Source organism: Coregonus clupeaformis, chromosome 23, assembly GCF_020615455.1.
Source record: "Coregonus clupeaformis isolate EN_2021a chromosome 23, ASM2061545v1, whole genome shotgun sequence".
Taxonomy (NCBI): domain Eukaryota; kingdom Metazoa; phylum Chordata; class Actinopteri; order Salmoniformes; family Salmonidae; genus Coregonus; species Coregonus clupeaformis.
The window spans coordinates 23,823,034-23,834,012 of NC_059214.1; the positions used below are offsets into that span (position 1 = coordinate 23,823,034).

At 43.4% G+C, this 10,979-nt stretch overlaps 2 protein-coding genes across 2 annotated transcripts; both read left to right on the top strand.

Annotated features, from left to right (window-relative positions):
- Nucleotides 1-7,150: 7,150 nt before the first annotated feature.
- LOC123481674 (GTPase IMAP family member 8-like) lies at nucleotides 7,151-8,059 on the top strand. Its single transcript, XM_045206409.1, has 3 exons — nucleotides 7,151-7,235; nucleotides 7,441-8,003; nucleotides 8,042-8,059. Exons 1-3 carry the CDS (start codon nucleotides 7,208-7,210, stop codon nucleotides 8,057-8,059), a joined length of 609 nt encoding a protein of 202 aa, XP_045062344.1. The 5' UTR covers nucleotides 7,151-7,207.
- A 903-nt stretch (nucleotides 8,060-8,962) lies between these two features.
- LOC123481687 (lamin-like protein) lies at nucleotides 8,963-10,272 on the top strand. The gene is made up of 2 exons (XM_045206420.1): nucleotides 8,963-9,654; nucleotides 9,770-10,272. The coding sequence occupies exons 1-2, from the start codon at nucleotides 9,006-9,008 to the stop codon at nucleotides 10,069-10,071; spliced, it is 951 nt and encodes a 316-aa protein (XP_045062355.1). The 5' UTR covers nucleotides 8,963-9,005; the 3' UTR covers nucleotides 10,072-10,272.
- The last annotated feature ends 707 nt before the right edge of the window (nucleotides 10,273-10,979 follow it).

Genomic DNA, 10,979 nt, shown 5'->3' on the forward strand with positions numbered 1-10,979 from the left:
TCCTGTGACATCGGATGCTGTAGGTGTCCTGGAGGGCAGGTATTGCCCCCCCGGTGATGCTTTGTGCAGACCGCACCACCATCTGGAGAGCCCTGCGGTTGTGGGCGGTGCAGTTGCCGTACCAGGCTGTGATACAGCCCGACAGGATGCTCTCAATTGTACATCTGTAAAAGTTTTTGAGGGTGGCAGGCCAAATTTCTTCAGCCTCCTGAGGTTGAAGGGATGCTGTTGCGCCTTCTTCACCACACTGTCTGTGTGGGTGGACCATTTCAGTTTGTCAGTGATATGTACGGCGAGGAACTTTCCACCTTCTCCACTGCTGTCCCGTCGATGTGGATAGGGGGTACTCCCTCTGCTGTTTCCTGAAGTCCACGATCATCACCTTTGTTTTTTGTTACGTTGAGTGAGAGGTTATTTTCCTGACACCACACTCCGAGAGCCCTCACCTCCTCCCTGTAGGCTGTCTCATCACTGTTGGTAATCAATCCTACTATTGTTGTGTCGTCTGCAAACTTGATGGTTGAGTTGGAGATGTTGTTTCCTACCTTCACCACCTGGGGGCAGCCTGTCAGGAAGTCCAGGACCCAATTGCATAGGGCGGGGTTGAGACCCAGGGCCTCAAGCTTGATGATGAGCTTGGAGGGTACTATGGTGTTGAATGCTGAGCTATAGTCAATGAACAGCATTCTTACAATAGTGTTCCTCTTGTCCAGATGGCATAGGGCAGTGTGCAGTGTGATGGCGATTGCATCGTTTGTGGACCTATTGGGGCGGTATGCAAATTGAAGTGGGTCTAGGGTGACAGGTAAGGTGGAGGTGATATGATCCTTGACTAGTCTCTCAAAGCACTTCATGATGACAGAAGTGAGTGATAGGGGGCGATAGTCATTTAGTTCAGTTACCTTTGCATTCTTGTGTACAGGAACAATGGTGGCCATCTTGAAGCATGTGGGGACAGCAGCCTGGGACAGGGAGAGATTGAATATGTCCGTAAACACACCAGCCAGCTGGTCTGTGCATGCTCTGAGGACGCGGCTAGGAATGCTGTCTTGGCCGGCAGCCTTGCGAGGGTTAACACGTTTAAATTACTCACGTGGCCATGGAGAAGGAGAGCCCACAGTCCTTGGTAGCTGGCCGCGTCGGTGGCACTGTGTTATCCTCAAAGCGGGCAAAGAACTTGTTTAGCTTGTCTGGCAGCAAGACGTCAGCAAGACGTGGCTGGTTTTCCTATTGTAGTCCGGGATTGTCTGTAAACCCTGCCACATACGTCTTGTGCTTGAGCCGTTGAATTGCGACTCCACTTTGTCTCGATATTGACGTTTTGCCTGTTTGATTGCCTTGCGGAGGGAAACGACCACTCTGTTTGTATTCTGCCATATTCCCCGTCACCTTGCCATGGTTAAATGCGGTGGTTCGTGCTTTCAGTTTTTCGCAAATCTATACACGGTTTCTGGTTAGGGTAGGTTTTAATAGTCACAGTGGGTACGACATCTCCAATACACTTCCTTATAAACCCAATCACCGAATCAGCGTATACGTCTATATTATTCTCAGAGGCTACCCGGAACATATCCCAGTCCTCGTGATCAAATCAATCTTGAAGCGTGGATTCCGATTGGTCAGACCAGCGTTGAATAGTCCAAAGCACGGATGCTTCCTGTTTGAGTTTCTGTCTATAGGAAGGGAGGAGCAAAATGGAGTCGTGGTCAGATTTGCCGAAAGGAGGGCTGGGGAGGGCCTTGTATGCATAGCGGAAATGAGTCTAACAATGGTCCAGCATTCCAGTGCGAGTGCTACAGTCAATATGCTAATATAATTTAGGTAGCCTTTCTCTCAAATGTGCTTTGTTAAAATCCCCAGCTACAATAAATGCAGCCTCAGGATACAGTGAGGGAAAAAAGTATTTTATCCCCTGCTGATTTTGTCCGTTTGCCCACTGAAAAGACATGATCAGTCTATAATTTTAATGGTATGTTAATTTGAACAGTGAGAGACAGAATAACAAAAGAAAATCCAGAAAAACGCATGTCAAAAATGTTATAAATTGATTTGCATTTTAATGAGGGAAATATGTACTTGACCCCTCTGCAAACCTGACTTAGTACTTGGTGGCAAAACCCTTGTTGGCAATCACAGAGGTCAGACGTTTCTTGTAGTTGGCCACCAGGTTTGCCCACGTCTCAGGAGGGATTTTGTCCCACTCCTCTTTGCAGATCTTCTCCAAGTCATTAAGGTTTCGAGCCTGACGTTTGGCAACTCAAACCTTCAGCTCCCTCCACAGATTTTCTATGGGATTAAGGTCTGGAGACTGGCTAGGCCACTCCAGGACCTTAATGTGCTTCTTCTTGAGCCACTCCTTTGTTGCCTTGGCCATGTGTTTTGGGTTAAGTCATGCTGGAATACCCATCCATGACCCATTTTCAATGCCCTGGCTGAGGGAAGGCGGTTCTCACCCAAGATTTGACGGTACATGGCCCCGTCCATCGTCCCTTTGATGTGGTGAAGTTGTCCTGTCCTCTTAGCAGAAAAACACCCCCAAAGCATAATGTTTCCACCTCTATGTTTGACGGTAGGGATGGTGTTCTTGGGGGTCATAGGCATCATTCCTCCTCCCTCCATACACGGCGAGTTGAGTTGATGCCAAAGATCTCGATTTTGGTCTCATCTGACCACAACACTTTCACCCAGTTCTCCTCTGGATCATTCAGATGTTCATTGGCAAACTTCAGACGGGCCTGTATATGTGCTTTCTTGAGCAGGGGGGACCTTGCGGGCGCTGCAGGATTTCAGTCCTTCACGGCGTAGTGTGTTACCAATAGTTTTATTGGTGACTATGGTCCCAGCTGCCTTGAGATCATTGACAAGATCCTCCCATGTAGTTCTGGGCTGATTCCTCACCGTTCTCATGATCATTGCAACTCCACGAGTTGAGATCTTGCATGGAGCCCCAGGCAGAGGGAGATTGACAGTCCTTTTGTGTTTCTTCCATTTGAAAATAATCGCACCAACTGTTGTCAACTTCTCACCAAGCTGCTTGGCGATGGTCTTGTAGCCCATTCCAGCCTTGTGTAGGTCTACAATCTTGTCCCTGACATCCTTGGAGAGCTCTTTGGTCTTGGCCATGTTGGAGAGTTTGGAATCTGATTGATTGATTGCTTCTGTGGACAGGTGTCTTTTATACAGGTAACAAACTGAGATTAGGAGCACTCCCTTTAAGAGTGTGCTCCTAATCTCAGCTCATTACCTGTATAAAATGCAAATCCATTTATAACATTTTTGACATGCGTTTTTCTGGATTTTGTTGTTGTTATTCTGTCTCTCACTGTTCAAATAAACCTACCATTAAAATTATAGACTGATCATTTCTTTGTCAGTGGGCAAACGTACAACATCAGCAGGGGATGAAATAATTTTTCCCGCACTGTATATGGTTTCCAGTTTGCATAATGTCCAGTGAAGTTCCTTGAGGGCCGTCGTGGTATCGGCTTGAGGGGGGATATACACGGTTGTAACAATAACCGAAGAGAATTCTCTTGGGCGATAATACGGTCGGCATTTGATTGTGAGGAATTCTAGGTCAGGTGAACAAAATCACTTGAGTTCCTGTATGTTGTTACAATTACACCATGAGTCGTTGGCAACAATGTCATACTCGTTTGGACCAGACAGCATCAGATATATGGCCTACACATAGAGAGACAGAGGGGCGCTGTTTCGCTTGCTTGGATACTTTCTCCTGTAAGATACATTCCGCCTCTTGCGAATTGAAGGAAAATTATGAAACACAGAGAGACGAAAGATACATGATTTTATGTATTTTTATGTATTTTGGGGGGAAGCCTGGAATTCATGAATACATGGCACTGCTGTAACGTCTAATTTTCTTATTTTTGTTCAAGTTCTCGAAACTAAAGAATTAAGTAATGTTAAAAATGTGAAACTGAAATCTGACCGTTTTAAAGGTTGTTCACTTAAAAGTGGGATTAAAATGGATTTAATTGTGATTTTTTTTGTCAACAATCTACACAAAATAATCTTTAAAAAAAAGATAATACAAATTAAATAACTACAATATAGTCTTTGCATAAGTATTCCGCTTCCTGAGCCAATACATGTTAGAAACACTTTTGGATTATATTACAGCTGTGAGTCTTCTTGGGTAAGTCTATAAGAGCTTTGCACACCTGGATTGTGCAATATCTTCCAATTAGTCTTTTCAAAATTCTTCAAGCTCTGTCAAGATGTTGGGGATCATGGCTAGACAGCAATTTTCAAGTATTGCCATAGACTTTCGAGGAGATTTAAGTCAAAACTGTAACTTGGCCACTCAGGAACGTTCACTCTCTTCTTTGTAAGCAACTCCAGTGTAGATTTGGCCTTGCATTGTATAGGTTATTGTCCTGCTGAAACGTGAATTCCTCTCCCAGTCTCTGGTGTAAAGCAGACTGAACCAGGTTTTCCTCTAGGATTTTGTCTGTGATTAGCGCCATTCCGTTTCTATTTATCCTGAAAAACTCTCCAGTATTTGCCGATGTCAAGCACACCAATACCATGATGCCTCTCACAGCCATTGAACTCTGTAGCTGATTAAAAATCACAAATGGCCTCAAGGTAACATCCTTGAGCAGTTTCATTCCTTTCCTGCAGCTCAGTTCAGAAGGACAACTGTATCCTTGATGTGTCTGGGTGGTTTAATACATAATCCAAAGCATAATTATTAGCTTGATCATTCTTAAAGAGATATTCAATGTCTGATTTGTTATTGTTACACATCTACCAATCACTGCACTTCTTTATGAGGCTTTCAAAAGCTCCCTTGTCTTTGTAGTTGAATCTGTGCTTGAAATGCAATACTTGACTGAGGGAACATACAGATGTTGTATATATGGGGGGACAGAGGAAGGGTTAGTCATAATTTTTTTTATGTCAACCCCTATTATTTTGCACAGTGAGTCCATGTAATTTATGTCATTTTTTAAGCTAGATTTTACTCCTGAACTAATTTAGGCTTGCCTAAACAAAGGGGGCTGAACACTTATGCAACGACTATATTTTAGTTATAATTATTATATTTATCTTAAAAAATAATAATAATTCAGCTTTGACATTAAATATTCGTTTTTGTAAATTGTTGATTAAACAAATGACAATTAAATCAATTTTAATCCCACATTGTAACACAATAAAATGAATCCAGGGGTCTGAAGACTTTGGCAAGGCACTGTATTAGTCACCCCCCTTCACACAGCCATATCACATTGAAACACCCATGTGTTACAAATACCCATGGTTTATATGCAAGTCCTACCATAGACTTGGACTACTTACATGTGTCCCAAACTATGAAGAGTTGTATTTAATATAAATATAAATTATGAATATGTTGTATTGACTTTTAAATTATAATTGTATTTAGCAGATCATTTGCTCACATGCTTTGGCAAAAATAGACCTTTTGAATGACAAACTGAGAATCAACTATCAAATCTCACTTTGACACCACCATGTCTAAATGGCGCTTTCACTAAGGAGGGGGGAAAACACAGATAATAATAGATCTCTTGCACAAGCAGGTTGAAGGGAGCGGGTCTCTTCAGTACAATCTTCAACTGTATCTGAAGAAAATACTGTACACTGGATTTCAAACTCAGCTCTTTATTATTTAAGCTTTAAAGCCTTCAGTGACTCCAGAAAGTCTTGCAAACTGGCTCTAACATTTTTTTACATTTTACATTTGAGTCATTTAGCAGACCCTCTTATCCAGAGCGACTTACAGTTAGTGATTACATATTTTTTATTTAATTTTATTTTTTATTTTTTTACTGGCCCCCCGTGGGAATCGAACCCACAACCCTGGCGTTGCAAACGCCATGCTCTATCAACTGAGCTACATCCCTGCCGGCCATTCCCTCCCCTACCCTGGACGACGCTGGGCCAATTGTGCGCCGCCCATGAGTCTCCCGGTCGCGGCCGGCTGCGACAGAGCCTGGATTCAAACCAGGATCTCTAGTGGCACAGTTAGCACTGCGATGCAGTGCCTTAGACCACTGCGCCACTCAGGAGACACGAACCAGAATTCTATTCTACCAGAATAGAAAGAGGAGTGGGAGGCCGAGGTGCACAACTGAGCAAGAGGACAAATACATTAGAATGTCTAGTTTGAGAAACAGGTGCCTCACAGGTCCTCAACTGGCAGCTTCATTAAATAGCATCCGCAAAACACCAGTTTCAACGTCAACAGTGAAAAGGTGACTCAGGGATGCTGACCTATGCAGAGTTGCAAAGAAAAAGCCATATCTCAGACTGGCCAATAAAAATAAAAAGATTAAGATGGGCAAAAAACACAGACACTGGACTTTTTCATTGCAACTCTTCCTAGGTCAGCATCCCGGAGTCGCCTCTTCACTGTTGACGTTGAGACTGGTGTTTTGCGGGTACTATTTAATGAAGCTGCCAGTTGAGGACCTGTGAGGCGCACAGCCAAGACAAAGCAGGAGTGGCTTCGGGACAAGTCTCTGAATGTCCTTGAGTGGCCCAGCTAGAGCCCGGACTTGAACCCGATCTAACATCTCTGGAGAGACCTGAAAATAGTTGTGCAGCAATGCTCCCCATCTAACCTGACAGAGCTTGAGAGGATCTGCAGAGAAGAATGGGAGAAACTCCCCAAATACAGGTGTGCCAAGCTTGTAGCGTCATACCCAAGTAGACTCGAGGCTGTAATCTCTGCCAAAGATGCTTCAGAAAAGTACTGAGTTAAAGGTCTGAATATTTATGTAAATGTGATATTTCCGTTTAATATTTGCACTTTTTTTTAGCTAAAATATCTAAAATCCTGTTTCTGCTTTGTCATTATGGGGTATTGTGTGTAGATTGATGAGGGGAAAAAACGATTTAATCAATTTTAGAATAAGGCTGTAACTTACCAAAATGTGGAAAAGTAAAGGGGTCTAAATACATTCCGACAAGTCTGTATATAACTGTGTCTGTCAGTCAATGTAATTAGCTTTATGAAGATGTGCTATCTTTAATGAACTAATTGTCATTTATCAGAAATGTGGGTGGAGTTATATTACAGTCAGGAGAAATTGGACTTTGACTGTTGAGCGCCCACATGACCAGCATGTCAAAACGAAAGATAATGGAAATGATAGCAGGGTTGAATGAGTATACTTCAGTGAAGTCCAACAAAGGGAGAGAGAGGTTCTAAATGGCTTCCAGAGCAAAGAGACAGAATGGTCAGTTACTGAGTTATATCTAAGCTTACATTTTCAGTGCATTGTTTATAGTTTTCTCACATTGTATTTATAGGCCTAGTCATCAATAGTAATATGTTATGTTGATTCTAGCAAAAATATTGGTCATATATTGGAAATTTGGTCATACTGTAATGCCTAAATTCAAGTGTGTTATATTTTATAAAACATGCCCTCTTCTCTCTAGTAGGGGACCAGCGTAGTCTCCCTGAGCTGAGAATCATCCTCCTGGGGAAGGATTGGCTGGAGAAGAGTCAAACAGGAAACACCATCCTGGACAGGAAGCTGTTTGACACCAGGAGGGACGTGGAGATGTGTGTGAGGAGACAGAGTCTAGTGAACGGCCGGCAGGTCACTGTGGTCAACACACCAGACAGATGCATCCAGTACTCCGTGCAGGACCCTCTCCTTGTCCACCGTAACATAGAAGCCAGTATGTCCATGTGTCAACCAGGCCCCCATGTCTTCCTCATGGTCATCCCTTTGAAACCACGCAAAGGCAGGGAATGGACAGTAGAGGGTCCCCTCAAGCTTTTAAACCACACAGTCTGGAGACACATTATGGTGGTGTTTACCAGATGTGAGAAACTCAGGGGAATGTCACTAGAGGATCACATAGCGAGACATGGGTTTCTCCAGGAGATGGTGGGGAAGTGTGGGCATAGGTACCATGCTTTAAACACTAAGGCCAACACATGGTGCGATGATGTCACTCAGGTCCCAGAGCTGCTGAGGAAGATAGATAAAATGGTGGCAGGTGGTCCTGGTTATGTTGTCATGAATGAGAGGTTTTCAATGGCAATTGAAGTTAAGAGGACGGCAGAGGATGAGAGGGCGAGCCTGAGACGGATGAAGGTTCAGAGACAGAGGGAAACACTCAGATCTCTGCTCAGGGGTGAGGATCAAAAAATTCTAAATATATATATATATATATATTTTACCTAATGATTTCCCCCAAACCTTTACCCTTACATTTTAATTGGTTCGGTGCGATATATGAAATCATGGAAATAGATTATGTTATCTAAAATAAATATCTCCCATTCAGGTAAGTCCCACCAACTATCTGAAGCTGAGCAGAGAATCATCATAGTGGGACCGCGATGGGTTGGGAAGAGCTCATCTGGAAATAGCATCCTGGGTAAGGAAAACTTTGAGGCTGGACACACGACTTCTCACAGTGTGAAGAGACAGGGTGACATCGCCGTAAGGCAAGTCACAGTGGTGGACACACCCGGGTGGCATGGGCGATACTGCACTGAGGATACTCCTGAAGAAGTAAGACTTCAGATTACCCAAGGTGCATCTCTTTGTGCTCCAGAGCCGCACGCTGTCCTCGTGGTCGTACGCAGTGACGAAACATTCACAGAGACAGACAGGTCAAGAGCAGAAGAACAACTGAATCTGATTGGCTGGTCAGTCTGGAGTCAAGCTATAGTGTTATTCACCTGGGGAGACAAGCTTGGAGACACAACCATCGAACATCACATCGAGAGATGGCCTGCCCTTCTGTGGCTTGTTGATAAATGTGGTGACAGGTACCATGTCTTTGATAACACAAGCACGGCTGGAGGCCCTCAGGTCAAAGAACTTCTGGAGAAAATTGAGGAGACAGTGGTGGGAAAGCGATGGTGGACACTGGCTCAAAATGTACTGGGAGCTCGGGGAGAGCAACAAGAAGTTGACAAAAGCTCTGAGGAGATTGGGAGAAGACTAGAGAAGGTAGAGAAGGAGAATAACAAGCTTAAAAGTATGATTGAAGAGAAAGAGAGGAAAGTAGAGAAAATACATAAGAGATATGAGGAGAATGATGGAATGTTGAAAGAGATGGAGCAGAGAAGCACAATGAGAGAAAAGGAGACAGAAGAGAGACATATGGAGTATGAGCGAGAGAAAGAGGCCCTCAAACAAATGTGTGTGGAGAACGACAGAGCATTGGATCAGATGGAGAAGAAGCATAAAACAGAAAGTAAAGAACTGAGAGACAAGATAGAAAACCTGGAAAAGAGAACGTTTGAAAAAGAAGAGGAGTTGAATGCCACAATAGCTGATTTACAGAAACCGCTACAGGAGAATAAACACAGGTATGAAAGGAAAGAAGGGGAGATATCAAAACTTGAGAGAGATGTAGCGGAGTTTAACCATCAGAATAAAGTGAGAGAAGAGGAGTTGAATGCCACAATAGTTGTTTTACAGAAGGAGTTACAAGAGAATAAACAAATGAATGAAATGAAAGAAAGGCAGGTTTCAAAGCTTGAGAGAAAGGTAACAGAGATTAAGCATGAGAATAACGTGAGTGAAGAAGACATGATCAACCATCTGAAGATTAAGGAGGATCGAATGCAACTACACAGAGAGGAATCTACAGCACCTGCAGACATGGTGGACACCTCTTATCTAAGTGAGTGCGTGAATTGCCTCCATTTCAGATCTCATTTAGCTATAAATGTAGTTAAATAATGTAAAACATGGTGATTGTTAATGCTAAATCATAATGCATGCGCTCTCTTTTACAGAGACTCAACATAGACATTTGAGAAAGACACAGATGTTGTCACAGAAGGAAGAGGAGAGGCAGAGGGACACAGCAGGACGAGAGCAGAGTGTTGGAGATGAACAGGGAGTAGCACCATGGCTGAAGGTTGGGGCAGCAGTACTGGGGGCAGTGGTTGGGGCCATGGCTTGCTCTGTGAGGGCACCACTAAGGGCAGCCACAGGGACAACTATAGGGGCTGCAGCAGGGTCTCTACTGGGGAGTTTACTGATACGAGGTGAAGAGGCCAGAGAGAAGAAAATGGAGTCTGATTCCCCTGATTAGCCATTGAAACAGATGGCCCAGCACATTGTATAATCTGTTTGAGAAGCAGAATTGTAGTTCTGTAAATAGTTTTAGGGAGACCCCTACTGGTAAAAGGAGCAGCTAACGTCTTTGCATAAAGGGATAGTTCGCCCAAATTACATATGGTTTCCTAATTACCTTGGGTGACTGTCCCAAACTTTTCGTAGTCCGTAGCGCTAAGGTTATCTTTCATCAATTGCCTACTTTTTTATGTTTTTGTTTACCTGATTTGTAGTATACTTGTATTTCTATTGTATGTATACTGCTGCAATCAAATTACTGTATTTGGACAGTAAAGATTTCCTGTATCTGAACTTTATATTTGTGCGTATTTATTTCACAGAGGCTTCGGATGCATAGCAATATGTCTGTATTGACCATTATAATGTATATTCATCTATAGAGGAAGATAAGGGATGGGGTAGGAATAAAGATAATCATCTCAGTTTCAACTGACTATGAGTTGCGATTGGATACGAAATTAATGGCTGATTCATTTTGACTACTGGGTCTCACTGTGACAATTTAACTATCCCACTCCCACTGTAACGACAGATACACTTCAATGTATTCAGAAAGACAAACATTATGCTGACTTGGACGCCAGTAATTTCTGCTTACTTTAAAAATGTCCCATCTCCCACCCCCTGGGGGCTTTGGAGCGTTGTACCATTTACACCATTTAGTTCAATGCTGATGTTAGCTAAATTAGTCTTCGTAAGAAGTGAGAGCGCACAGGACTCGCATCTAACTAATGAGCCTGTGAATGACTGGAGGGGGTCGTATTCAACCATATCCAGCTACATAGGCCTGGCCTCCTGGGGCATTTGTCCTCCCCCAGAATCCCTCGCTCAGAACTAGTCAGCTCGAGATGAGTGACGAGACCC

Bases quoted from the DNA above. Each gene is read 5' to 3' on its own strand.
- LOC123481674 (XM_045206409.1), top strand. From the start codon at position 7,208: ATGGCTTCCAGAGCAAAGAGACAGAATG. The intron at 7,236-7,440 runs GTCAGTTACTGA...TCTTCTCTCTAG, and splicing joins CAGAGCAAAGAGACAGAATG to TAGGGGACCAGCGTAGTCTC.
- LOC123481687 (XM_045206420.1), top strand. From the start codon at position 9,006: ATGATTGAAGAGAAAGAGAGGAAAGTAGAGAAAATACATAAGAGATAT. The intron at 9,655-9,769 runs GTGAGTGCGTGA...TCTCTTTTACAG, and splicing joins GGTGGACACCTCTTATCTAA to AGACTCAACATAGACATTTG.